At 36.1% G+C, this 14,211-nt stretch overlaps 1 protein-coding gene across 4 annotated transcripts in view; it reads left to right on the top strand.

Annotated features, from left to right (window-relative positions):
• Positions 1-3,454: 3,454 nt before the first annotated feature.
• Positions 3,455-14,211, top strand: part of TSHR (thyroid stimulating hormone receptor) — a 151,465-nt gene continuing 140,708 nt past the window's right edge. For 2 of the 4 annotated variants that reach the window (XM_074289834.1, XM_074289832.1), the window contains exons 1-2: positions 3,455-3,759; positions 4,264-4,472. In XM_074289834.1, coding sequence (XP_074145935.1) covers positions 4,303-4,472 — 170 coding nt within the window. In that variant the 5' untranslated portion in view covers positions 3,455-3,759; positions 4,264-4,302. Of the gene's footprint in view, positions 3,760-3,919; positions 3,948-4,263; positions 4,473-14,211 lie in introns of those variants that run through there. The other 2 variants (XM_074289830.1, XM_074289831.1) reach the window with 2 other exon arrangements.

Below are 14,211 nucleotides of genomic sequence, written 5' to 3'. Positions count from 1 at the left end.
AGAGGTGGCCTTAAGCTAGACATTACTGATGAAAAAGCCTACCATTATAAATTGTTTCTACTTAACAAAATTGTCAATTATCAGTAAACTCATTCCTTCATTCAAAATTCAATTCAAAATTCAAATTCAAAAAAGTTATTCTTCAGTGATAACAATCTTATAAAGTAGTTTTAAGAAGCTTAATGAATTTACAATTTAAGAGGAATTCCAGAAAAAAAGACTCCACTTCTATTTACTTTCTTTGATTGACATCAGCTTTTTTTGTTCTCTTTTACCTCTCCCATTCAGAGCTGCGTACTCTGACGTCTCCAGGCTTTTAAAATGCAAACCTGATCCAGATAAGATTTTGTTCTTTTTTTTCCCTCTGTGAATCAGAAAAGATTTGCAGACTAAGTTGTTTGCTGCCAGATTTTAAAAGTACTTTTAAGTTTTCCCCAAAGTTCCCAAACTTTTAAATCTTCTCTTAAAATAGTTCAAAGAGATTACAATTTGTATAAAGCTGCTTTTACCACCATATCTCAAATAACAAATTTCACTGAACTGATTGAGCATATTTTCTTTCTCTTTCATTCACCCCTCCTCCCACATGTCTCTTTATCCTAATGTACTACCCTCCTTGTGAAGGCCTTAATTTAATTGAATTTGCTTCCCAAATTAACTTTACACACACACAAAATTAATTTATCTCAACATTGGTATTATATGTTGGTTACATCTAAAAGCCTACACAAAGTTATCAAAAATGAAGCAATTAAATCCCATAAAGAAGTTTTATGTTAAGCTCTTTGCAATCTTGAAATGACCAATTGCCAAACCTTCCAATCATTGCTCTCAAAAATTAGTAAACTTTTTCTGTCTCCCACAGCTTGGCCAGAGCTAGGGTCCAGGAAAAAGTTAGGCTTTTTTTTGTTTCTTTTAAACAAAATCTAGCTCACAAAACAGATATGACACAGACATTCTGCATAAAGACACAGAGACAGACAAAAATTACATGGAAGAGGACTGTCCCTACCCCACACAAAACAGCAATATCTCAAGTGCATTCTCTGGTGGTATTTGAGATTTTTTGCTACAAAGATTTGTATCTGGACTGCTCCTTCCCCTTTTTCTTCTGAGGAGAGCAGCTCCAGTCTCATAGCTTGAGGTCCTGAAAAACACTGAGCTTCTCAATTCAGATCCCCAAGCCCAGAGGGGTAGCCCCTATCCAGCAGTCATCCAGAGCACCCCTGCTCTGTGCTGTTTATCAGGACTTCCTTCTGACTTACTAAACTTACAAGTTTTTTTTCCCTTAACTTTGGATTACCGAGCCTTGATGATCCCTTCAGCCTAAATGCAGCCGAAGGACATAGGTAGTCCCCTGAGGAGAGCAGCTCCAATCTCTGGACTGCTCCTTCCTCTTACCTCTGGATTATATGGCACAAATTACCTGACTGGCCACTTCACTTGCCCCTGGACTTCTTCTTCTTTGGAGAATTGTGTTCCTGTTTGTATTTGATTGCCTCTCTTTAGGTCTATACTTCACAGAGAGAGAAGCTGAGGATCTGATCTTAAGAATGGGTAGAGAAAACCCAACCTGGCACCTGTTTGAATCAGAGCCCCAGCCATCTCTCTGGGAAGTCACAGATCCTGGAATTAGCCCCTATAAACTGTGTGGAACAGGTGCTAGACCCCCTACTCAAACTGACTACTCAGAAGCATCTTCAGATACAAACAGGAAGCTGTTAGTCGGTCCTTGCAAGGAGAGGCCCAAGCTCATCAACTGAGCAGACCCAGAGCCTCTCAGCTCCCATCTCCCAGCATGGTGTCTGGTCTTGAGCCAGAAATAGTGAATTTGGTTAAATAGCAAAAGACTTGGGTTCATTAGATGGACTGAAAAGGAAGTAACCATTGACCAATGGTCAGCAATGCTGTCTACTCCCTGTGGGACACATGATTTCCTGAAGCTTAGGCCTAGGGTCTGACCCACTCCATCTCATAGACTTTTTGAGAAATTTTCACCTGGTCCCATTCACTTGGAAGTGGAAGAAAGCTGTAGAAAAGTTGTGACATTGAAGAAAGGTAACAGTGTTCAAGAGTTAAAACATAAGTATTTAGGTAATATTTTACCTCTTCTTAGGGGAAGACAAATATTGTCAACTTTAGTTAAGGAGCATGTCTCAATGATGTGGACTTCCTGCCAGACCAAGACAGAGATGTTGAAAGCATTCTACTCAAAAAATGTTAGCTTTGGCTATTAAGGAAAATGTAGAACTATAACATACTATCATCAAGGGGACCCCCAAGCTGAATTGTTCAATTGCTCACTGATAATAAGTTAGGGACATTGGTTCTGGAACAAATTTCTCAGTAGAATCATCATGTGGTTTTCAAGGATTCTTGGTCCTAGTTCATTTCTAGGACTCTCTGTAGCTACATGAAACATGAAAGACTTTGTTTCTGAGTCTAGTCATTAGAGCTAGAGGTGAGATTACAGAAAACTACAGAATCTTCTGTTCATGAAGGAAGAGGAACACTCTTACTGATTTATGAATCCTGAGTTAAAAGCTGATATGCACATCAGAAGTTTTTATAAACTTCCTAAAGAGGGATTAAAAAAAAAATAGCAGAATCTGGGTTTTTCCCATACCAAAGCTCTGAAGCATGAGTAAGAAGCTTTAAGTGGTAGAAAAGAGCTTAGTGAGTAAAGATCAAGATTTTCCCTAAGTAACTGGTTTCAGGAAAACTTGCATTCTATTTGTTTTCTCTTCTGCAGGTTTATTTGACCATTATGTGAGTGAAGCTGTTGCTAAGGGATAGCTGAAAGGCATAAATAAGGGCTATCCAAGCAGTAGCTAGTGTTCTTGACAACCAAGCATCCCCACTTAACTCTATTATAGTTGATGGGTGGTGTTTTTGTTTATTACTTAGAATTTGAGAGTTACAGGCCTAGAGTATATTTGCTGGTTGCAGACATAATATGGAATCCTAGAGCTAATAGAAGATTGTTTCAGAGCTAGAATTTATAAAGAGACACCAGTAGATGGTAAAGTTAAAGCTGGAAGGAACCTGAGACATTATCCCATTCAGCTTTTCATTATTGAACAATGGAGATCTAGAGAGGTCACTGAAGGTGCCATGTAGCAAAAGTTACAGAAATGATATGAATCTAGGTTTTTTTATTTCAAATCTACTACTTTTCCTATCATACCTGAAAGCCTCTAGATTTGAAATCTGAGAACCTTCAATTCAAAGCCTGATTCTATTATCTGTGTAACTGGCCACAAGATCTCAATTTCCTCTTTGATAAAAGGAGGTGGTCGAACTACCATCTCAAAATTTCATTCCATTTCCAGAGCATAGATTTAGGGATCCTAGGAATTCAGATTCTCAAGCCAGGGATTATGCATTTCCAATTTCTGCCTGCAGATGGCATCAGACTCCTAGTTTCCTAAACAGTCTCCCGCAATTTGCACTGCTTGCTAGAGATCTCTAAATCATTCATCTCTCTTTGCTTGGAGCACAATGTTTCACTGCATTCTACTACCGTTTAAGAAGTTCTGATTAGATTAGGATGCTCTCTGCAAAGACCTTGACGCTCTTCTGAATACAACCTGTGCTTTCCCACACTGAGAGCCCAGTGCATTAACAGCTCCAAGAAGATGCTTCTCTGAGACAATCTGGAAAAACAAGATACAAATATTTTCATCCAAGAGATCAGTTGCTCTCCCTGGTCGAGATAGTGTCCGGCTCCCCACCGTATTGAAGCATCTCGGAAATCAGGTAAGGGATTTTTTTTTTTTTTCTAAGAGCAAAGAGTGGGGATAGAAATCTGGAGGAGACTGTCCAAGAGAGAGCCTAGATGATGAGGAAAGAAGCTCATGGGATTCAGGGACTGATAATTTATAGAAAAGAGTCTCCAGAGCGAGGGAAGTGGGAGTTTGAAGAAGAGGAGGAAGAACGGGAAAAAGGTTTGTAGTTAGATTGTGAAAAGAGAGACGAGAGAGACCTAGAAAAAGAGCAAGAGCTGTCTAAAGACCAGGAAAATATTGGAGACGGAGTGGAAGATCGGGGGTCAGCGAAAAGAGTAAGGTGGTGCTTGGATTCTATAGGAAAGGAAGTACGAAGTCTTCAGTTTGAGAGAGCGCTGCCCAGAGAGGCGGAATCCTGAAAAGAGCTACCTCCTCACCTCCTTGGTAGTGAGAAGGCTCAGTGCTCTTCTGGAGACCTCTTCCTCTATCTTCTTTCTTCTTTCTCCAAGCTATCCTCTTTCTCATTCGATTGCAGAAGAGCAGTGGAATGAAGAAATAGAGGTAGCAGTGGAAAATGGGGAAGTGCCAGCTGTCGCTTCTGGTGTTGCTGCTGTTTTTGCGGACAATCTTGGGAGGGAAGCAGTGCCCTTCCCCTGTCTGTGAGTGCTACCAAGAAATCGACTTCCGCGTTACCTGCAAGGACATCCACTTTATTCCCAGACTCCCTCAGAATACCCAAACATTGTGAGTACTTGGGACAAGGGGAGGAGGGCAACTATGGTATGTTGGGAACAACTGAAAAGAGTGGGGAATAATGGAAAAACCATTCCCCAGTGGAAGTAACCAGAAACAAGGCAGGGAAATCTCTTTTGGAGGGATCAAATGAGGAGGGGGATGGTCGAATCCCAAGCACCCAAGTTTAACCAAGATATTAACTTTCAAAATTGTGCTTAACGCTTGGAGCAAGTGAATCCTTATAAAAACAGCCAACAGCCATAAAGTGTCTAATCATGGATAGGCTTTGTTAAAAATAATGTTGACACTGTATTTTTTTGTAATTTGGTTATCAGCAATAGAATACAAGGTAAAATATTCTTTAAGTGGAAATAGAAGCATCCTTTCTAGTGAACTAAAATGTGGGGTTTTACCTGCTCCCAATTCTAATTTTTGATATACTAGCTTCCATAGTTTATTGTACCAAATAGTGTGTAATGAATAAATATCAACAATTTTTAGGGGGAGGGGAACTATTGGTAATGTATCTTTAATTTGTGTGTGTATGTGGACATAGAAACCTATTGTTTAGCAAAGAATACTTTGTAATGCCAAAAAAAAAAAAAAAAAAAAAAAAATGATGTATCCACTAAGCATGTGCACTGAAATCTTTTCATGGTTCAGGTTACAGGTTGCTTTAAAGTTCCAAAGATATGAAATGGGGAGAAAATGCATCTGGTACCCATATGTAAAAAATTACTGAATTAGAAACATGATGATAGACATGTTTAATCTGTTTGGAAAATGTCCAGCAGTTCTTTGACAGAAGTTCAAAACAATGAATAAAAATGTTGAAATGTTACATGGAGAACAAGCCCTTGAAAACAGGAGGATCTAGTGGTTTAAAAAAAACAAACCCATAATTTCTTAAACAGTGTTTTGTGTTGAGGGGAAAAAAAAGTTTTGTTTTGTTTTGTTTTGTTTTTTGGGGGGGTTGCAACATAAGGGGAAGTAATAAAATTTATCAGAGAAAATTTTACAGAAAAGTTTTTTGGTTGTCTAACAATAAAGATTAATTACTGTTGGAAAGTCTTCTTAAAATTGAGTAAAAACATTGTTTAACCGTTTGACTATAGGAGTAAATTCTGTGTTTTGAATATGAACCTATTTTGATAGATTTTTCTAGATTTTTTTCATTTCAATTAATTTTTTAAAGAATTTTTAAAGAAGAATTTGACATAATTAAAATGGGAAATGTCATGTGTATTAAGGTCCAAAAGTCCTGGAACTGAAGGGGAAAAAAAGGCAACTGCTTAGAATATGACAGTAAAAAATCTGTCACAAGATACATATTTTAACAATACTTTGTATACATATATACAAATAGTGTAATATAGCAGAAAGAATACCAGCCCTGAAGCCAGAAGGGACTTAAATTCAAATTTTACCCTAATGTTATGTGACTGTAAATAAATCATTTCACTCCACTGACCTTGGTTTTCCTAGCGTGTAAATTGGGGCTAATAAAAACTGTACTGCATGCTTCATATGGGCTATAATTAGGATCAGATGAAGCAATTCAGGTTGTCCCAAAAGTCTTTTTTGTTGTTGTTGTTCAGCCATTTCAGTCTATTCAATTCTTTGCAACTCCATTTGGGGTTTTCATGGCAAAGACAGACAGTGTGATTTGCCATATCATTCTCTCCAGCACATTAACATATGTGGAGACAGGCAAACCAAGTTAAGTGATTTGCCCAGGACCACAAATGTCTTAGTCATCTCTTAAAGCCTGATAGCACTAAGATTTTTAGGATAGCCAATATATGTAAGGCACTTTGCAAACCTTAAAGTGACTTATGTATTTACATTATATATACATCGCAACTGACATTTAAAGATTTGTAAAGCACTCTGTTTCCATTATTTTATTTAGTCACATAATAACATTGTGAGGAAGGCATCCCATTCTATAGAAAAGGAAACTGAGGCACAAAGATGTTAAATGGTTTTTCTTCGGCCACACAACTAGCAAAAGTCAGAGGTGGGATTGGGATCCATGTCTTTTTGAATTTATTCACTCAGATCTAGAGTAGACAATAACACATAAAGAGTGTGATTTTCAAATTTAGCCAAGGCTTTCAAGTGACTTAATCCAACACTAATGTTATAAACCACTGATATGTGATTAAGAGATAATGGCAATGGTTTTTGGCAGTGGGTTTTTTTATGTCATCAGTTCAATAAAATTGTTCCAACTCTGAAGATTTTCTGCAATGAGACTTCTATTATCATAATAGCATGAAGAGAAGTGAACTTCATTGACTCAAGGTAATATCATAAAGTAAAACTCTGATGGTGTAGTCTCTGAAAATTCAGAAATTTGAATGTTTTATTTCCCTAAATCTCTGGGTACTTTAGCTTTCTATAAATGAATATTCCATTTCCAATTTGAATGTCAGGATGGAGTTTCAACATGGTGGCTGGTGACTGACAATGCTCAGAAGCAATAAAGTATTTTCATTTTAGTTTAAATGGATGAACAACCATCAATTCAACAAATAATTATTAAGCCTATGTTATGCTAGATAATATGGATAATAATAGGAATGGTGGTGCATCCTAGTTAAAGTGCAGATTCTTCTCTATCCTGTCACCTAAAAGGAAATTCCCTTTTCTGGTACCTATTCTCAAGATGCTTATAATTGAATTCAAATTATTTCACATTTTTGGGAAAAATTAAATTAAGAGTTTAACTTTTTCTGAATAAGTAAAGTTTACTCTATTTGAACTCTTTTTTCATTTTTAGTTGTTTTCCTACCCCTACCCAGATTATATATTTATGTTTTCCACTCGGTCACTTAATAATACACACACACACACACACACACACACACACACACACACACACATATCCAACTTCATAGGTGCTAAACAATCCTGGGTAAAGGCACTTATACCCAAAAAATTGGTATAAAAAGGAGGTGTACTGGTTGTATAGCAGTTTTGAGAGATAATGGATGGGATTAATGGGTTTCAGAGATAGAGGAAACTATTTTTTGGGACTGTGGGTCCCACTGCATTGTGAGCTCAGTGAATGTAGGTTATTCTATAGATGTAGAATCAGCAGGAGATATAGAAGATAGATTAAAACAGAAATTCCAGCATAAAGTGGCCTCAAGTGTTCTAGAGTAAGGCAATAAAGTCTGCTCTTGATAACACAAAATACTTTTGAAGATTTGAAGTGGGGAGGTAGGAATCGAAGACCTGGGGCAAGGTCCTGATTATTCAAACGATGCCTAAATAGGCCAAGTTTCTAATAATCTGATATGTCAGTGGATCTATAATCCAATATTGATCCTTCCTTTGGTAGTACATACTGAACCCACTATGTCTTTTCTTCTTGCATGATTCTTGTCTACATTTTACCATAAGCCCTAACATGCTATATATTTTGCTGTAGAGTAAGGGTTCTTAATTTGGGTTCTGAGAATTTTTATTAATAAATATATTTCAATATAATTTGTTTCCTTATATTTAAATTAAATTATATTAATATAATTATATTATATGATATATGTGTATTATATATACATAATAATATAATTAATTAATTATATAATTAATATATAATATTGATAACATAATTTTTATTGATATAATAAATTAATTAAATTAAATTAAATGTTTAAAAGCATTATTCAGAGATCCCTAGGCTTTGCCAGAATGCCAAAATGTCTATTACAATGTCCCCCCCCAAAATTTTAAATCCCTATTTCTAGGTATTTTCATAGAGAGTATCAGAAGAACATAGCATGTCTCATCTATTATTCCCTCAACCTTGCTACACAATTAACTAGTCCACCTCCTTTTTATACCATTTCTTGTGTGCAAGTTCCTTTACCCAGGATTAAATTGAGCACCTCAAAAGATAGGGAATGTTGGGGGAAGAGGGTGTAATTAGATGATAATATAGATAGAACTATGGGCCTGGATTCAGTCTTATTAGCTGTGTGACTCTGGACAGGTCATTTAAAGCTGTTTGCCTTAGTTTCCTCATCTGTGAAGTGAGCTAGGAGGGAAATAGTAAACCACTCTAGTATCTTTGCCAAGAAAATCCCAAATGAGGTCATGAAGAATTGGACACAAGGGAAAGGACTGAACAACAGCATTTATGCAAGATTAGTATTCAATTAAACATCAAAAAGTTGAATTAGTCCTTTAAATGTTTCAAATATACAAGTATCTGGCATTTCATAGAAAAACTATTTAGATTATTGATTTTTCTTTCACTTTCATCTAAGTGTTTTGACAACCCTGTATCTAGGAAATTTGTTCTCATTTCTTGTTTACAAGGAATCAGAATAGGGCAAACATCATAACATGGGATCATTTAAATGAGATTGGATAGAGATGAACCAGCATGCTAGCTGGTTCTCCTCCTCCTCTTCTTCCTTTTCATTGTTTTCCTTCTCTTCCTTTTTCTTTTAATAATAATAGCATTTATATATCCATTTGTGTTTTACAAAGCACTTTATATGTGTTAACTCACTTTATACTTATAACAATCCTGTAAGATAGGTGCTATTATTATTATTCGCATTTTACTACTGAAGAAACTAAGAAAAAATTTAAGTGATTTGCTGAGAGCCACAAAAAGTGTTTAAGGCAGGATTCGAACTCAAGTCTTCCTGACTTCAACTTCTATGCTTTATCTACCTCTTTATCTTCCCTCCCTCTTCTTTTTTATGAATACTATCAAATAACAGTCACAAATAACATGAAACGAAAGAATAATTTTTTAAAAAGGTCTTTGAATAAAGCTTCTGCAAATATTATGCACATAGGGTTATATTCTAAAGAGGGGTGGGGGTCTATAAAAGATCTGTAATTATTCTCTCCAATTTCCACTGGAATTCCTAGAATATGGTCCATGTTGGCCAACAATTATTTGGGAATATTCCCATTGACCTTTCCAACCTGTCTATTGAAATCCTTCTCTTTTTTTATAAGTCTAGGTAAGGTGCCATCTTGTCAACGAAATGTGAATTGATTCTTCTCTCTCTCTAACCCCTGAGACTCCCACTTCCACACTCTGCTATGAAAGGATCTCCTATTCTTCATCTTCAGTTCTTTTGAGACTTACTTTATTTCATTTCTTCATTGTGTGGATATTAATTAACTATACAGGTAGTCTACTCTTTGTGACTCAGTGGACCATTAGCGAACTAATACTGTCCATAGGATTTTCTTGGCAAAGATATTGGAATGGTTTGCCATCTCTTTCTCCAGTGGATAGGGTTAAGTGATTTGTCCAGAGTAATAGAGCTAAAAAGTGTTTGAGGATGCATTTGAACTCAGGTCCTGCCTCCAGGCCCAGTGTTTTATTCATGAGCCATCTAAATGTCCCCAGATTATCCCATGTTTATACTCAACTTTCCTTATATCACTGTCCTTTCTTATTTCCAGGTAATGAAATATATTGGTTGATTCTTTATGCTACTTCTGTAGAATTCTACATTGATGATATGTTGCAAATTACTCATGTCTACTTTGTTCCAGTTTTTCTCCTTTCCTTCTCCCCACCTCCTCCCCTAGATGGCAAATAATCCAATATATATTGAACATGTGCAATTCTTCTATACATATTTCCACATTTATCATGCTGCACAAGAAAAATAAGATCAAAAAGGAAAAAATGAGAAAGGAAACAAAATTCAAGAAAACAACAACAAAGTGAAAATACTATGTTGTGATCCACACTCAGTCCCGACAGTCCTCTCTCTCTGGTGCAGAAAGCTCTCTCCATCACAAATATAATGAAATTGGCCTGAATCATCACATTGTTGAAAAGAGTCATGTCCATCAGAATTGATCATCATATAATTTTGCTGTTGCTGTGTACAACTTTCTCTTGGTTCTACTCACTTCACTCAGCATCAATTCATGCAAGTCTCTCCAGACTTCTCTAAAATCATGCTGAATGTTTCTTTTCTTTTCTTTTTTTTAAATATCTTTTTTTTCCCCTGAGGCAATTGGGATTAAATGACTTGAAGTGTCTGAGATCAAATTTGAACTCAGGTCCTCTTGACTTCAGGGCTGGTGCTCTATCCACTGCACCACCTAGCTGCCCCATGCTGATTGTTTCTTACAGAACAATAATATTCTGTAACATTCATATACCATAATTTATTCAGCCATTCATCAGCTTATGGGCATCCACTCAGTTTCCAGTTCCTTACCACCATAAAAAGGGTTGCTATAAATATTCTAGTACATGTGGGCACTTTAAGGAGCTTACATTGTAATGGAAGAAGACAGCATATATAAGGAAGTTGAAAGGGGAGGGGGTGAAAAGAAGATACCTAATACGGCCATGGTGCAGAAAATCTGTCTGGACAATTAGGCATGGAGTCTAGAGAAATAAAGGCATCATCTCCTGCTTTGTGTAGGGTACATGTTGCCCATGTGGATAAATGGGTCTTCTAAATGTGGCTCACAAGGAGATGAATAGATATCTCTAGACTCTTTTACTCACTCCTCTCTGAGGGAGATTTTTATTCTTTCCAAGAGGGAAGCAAGAGGTTGAAATCTTGAGACTATCTGTTTTGTTCTCCTCAAAGGGTGGTAACTACGCTAGAACTACATCTCTTGTTGAATGATTTCACTTGTATCCAACTCTTTGTGATCCCATTTGAGGTTTTCATGGCAAAGATGTGGAAGTGATTTGCTATTTCCTTCTCCTGCTCATGTTACACAGATGAAAGGAGTTAAGTGACTTGTCCAGGGTCACACAGCTGGACATGTTAGAGGTGACATTTGAATTCAGGAAGATGACTCTCCTGATTCCAAGGCCACTGCTCTCTGCCAAGGATTCTCAAAATATGGCCCGAGGGCCCACTGAGGATATTTATGCTGCCTGTCGGGTTATGGCAAATGGGCTGAGGGGTGGAGACAGAATGTGAGTTTTTGTTTTTATTATAGTTTGGCCCTCCCATAGTCTGAGGGACAGTGAACTGGCTCCTTATTTAAAAAGTTTGAGGACCACTGCATGAACTACACCATCTAATTATATCATAACTATATATTTCTTCCTTCCCTTCTTAATATTGCTTATGTGAGGGAAATATTTATTTAGGTTCAACACTGGTCATTATCCTTTTAAGAGTTCCCGAAGCTATATATACAAAAGCTTAAAACTCTTCCCATCAAATATCAAAGATCAAAAAATGTTTGTGAGTTACTCTTCTGAAATGATCAATTAATCATTTCAAATTTATGTAGTTTTAGCATGACTATAAGAGGAACTAATTTTAGAGTTTTGCATGACTTTTAGCAGATTTGGGGGGGAAACTTAAGAGAAAAATTTATCAGGAATGACAACAGATACACAGTTATAATTCAACTGTTACCTAGATAGCTAGCAAAAAAAAAAAAAAAAGAATTTTATTTGTATTTTTATTTATAAGTTTATGAAAAGATGCCTTGATAGTGGCAGGGATTTTTTAAAATAGTATTGCAATAATTATCTTATAATTTGTTCCATACCTTGAATAAGTACTTCATACATATCACTAAATATAAACTATTTTTCAAATTAGTAGTAGAAAATTTTGATTTTATAAAGTGTTTTGTGACCCAAATCCTATGCTGGTGAAACACTATCTAATAGTTTTTAGCAGAAACTACATGTCTAGTAAATATTCTTCTAACAGAAATGACATTACCATCAAACATTATGTATCCAGTAGAGATAAAGTGCTTTATGAAACTGTTGGTGAACAAACCCAGTGGGAACTCCCAACCCCGCCCCCTACAATACTCTTCCTTGCATATCAACCAAGCTTTTACTTTGCTGTTGCTTGTATCTCAATCTTATCTTAAAACAGTAACAGATCTGAGATTTTGAGATTTATCTTGATTTTAAGCCTTGGTGTGTTTATTACATCAATTTGTAAAAGGCAGAAATCCAAGCAGTGACCAGGCAAACAGCTGTTCAGTTTGAGAATTAAAAGTTTGATTGAGAGAACAGGGCACTTGCCAAATTTTTGTTGTTTTTAAAAATAATTTCCTAGCTTCTTGTAAGGACTTTTCTCCCCCAATAAAGTTGTCATCATTACAGTGAAGAAACTAGAAATCAAATAGGAATCTGTCCCAAAAGATCCCACAAAATTTCTACCAAAAACATATCTGCATTGTGTCAAACTTTGGCTGAAAGATTTGGCAGGGTTTCCTGACTTCCCAGATCCCGGTATCAAATGCTGGCTGGCCTTCCCATGGAGCATAATGAGGTTGCCATTTCACAACCATTCCTAGTGTTTGGAATCCAAGACAGCAAAGCCAGCAATTTTGAAATGTACCACATGAAACGCAAAAGAATTCCATAAAACCCTGGCCCCTACAGGTTTCTGTAACAATGGAAGGTGCTTAAATAATGCTGAAGAAACTATTTCCATGGGGGAAAAAAAAAGACAGTTCAGAGGTAAACATGCATTTGCCAAATATAGTATTGTTTGGAGTTTTGTTTTCTACTTTTAAGTTGTATCTAAATCAGGTAAAAAAAAAAAAAAAGTGATTTTCTCTTTTATCCTGGAAAGGGAGAAAATTGCAGGAAAGGAAAAACAGATGCTTGACGCCACATAAAAGTAAATTTTCCTAGTCTATGCACTGCATACTTGGAACTGACTCTTTTACTATTTGAATGGCAATTATATATGTTGCTTTACCTCTACATTGCAACTTAATTCTAATCTAGTCTGCTTTGTCATGTGATTTTGGGCTAGTCATCACATATTTAATTTTAAACCACAAAATGGGCATAAAATTGTTTTCCCTTATTAGAGAGCTATAGTGAAGACAGAACTTTTCACTCTTTAGAGAAAAAAATGACATTAAACTCAAAGTTATAGTAAACGTTTTGCTGTCTAACATAGTTAAAAAAAAAAGCTCAGTTCTGGTAGATCTAATATTTTATTCCAAATTCGTTAATGCAAGTTTACAGAGCTAAGGTTTAAAAAAAAAATACTTCACAAATATTTATTAAACATCTACCATATATAAAGTTCTAGGTAAAGGAATTATCTCAAGTTTTATTTAAATAAAATGCAGTGAACTTTACCAGTCTGGAAAAAAAGATAGAAAGTCAAGAAGAAATAAATTTTCTTGGTAAGTACCTATTATGTGCATGGCATTGTGATAAATACTTTTAAAATATCTCTTTTGATCCTTGGAAAAGCATAGGAGGTAGGTGCTATTATGATCTTCATATTGCCTATAAGGAAACTCAGGAAGATAGAGGTTAAATAACTTGCTGAGAGTCATACAAATAATTAGTGCATGAAGTTAGATTTTATTTCAATCAGGTCTTTCTGACTCCAGTCCTAGGCTCTCATTATTGTACCATCTATTTGCCTCTAATGCAAGGACCCAACAAGATCTGGGTTCAGTTCCTGCCTTTGGCCCACAGTGTCTATGATTCTGCCTTAGTTGTATTGAGGTTTGAATGCCCTCAATTCCTTGGTCATGAGTTTAGTGGCAATAAGAGAGTTGTTAAAATATCCCCTTTAACAGCCACAGGCTTAAAAGGGAAAGAATTCACTTATTCCCAAATTACTAATTGCAAAATGAAAGTTTATTCTTGGGCAGAAATCAGTTTTCTAAGAGACTAACTTCTAGAGTGGCAAAGACCTATTAGGGAAATGGAATTTGGCACTGAGAATGCTTTCTCAGCAGGCACACAGGTTCTAGCAGCTGAGCAAGCTACCTTAGACCT

This window comes from Sminthopsis crassicaudata, chromosome 2 (genome assembly GCF_048593235.1).
Source record: "Sminthopsis crassicaudata isolate SCR6 chromosome 2, ASM4859323v1, whole genome shotgun sequence".
In the NCBI taxonomy this organism is placed as follows: domain Eukaryota; kingdom Metazoa; phylum Chordata; class Mammalia; order Dasyuromorphia; family Dasyuridae; genus Sminthopsis; species Sminthopsis crassicaudata.
This window is presented reverse-complemented; position numbering and strand designations above follow the sequence as displayed.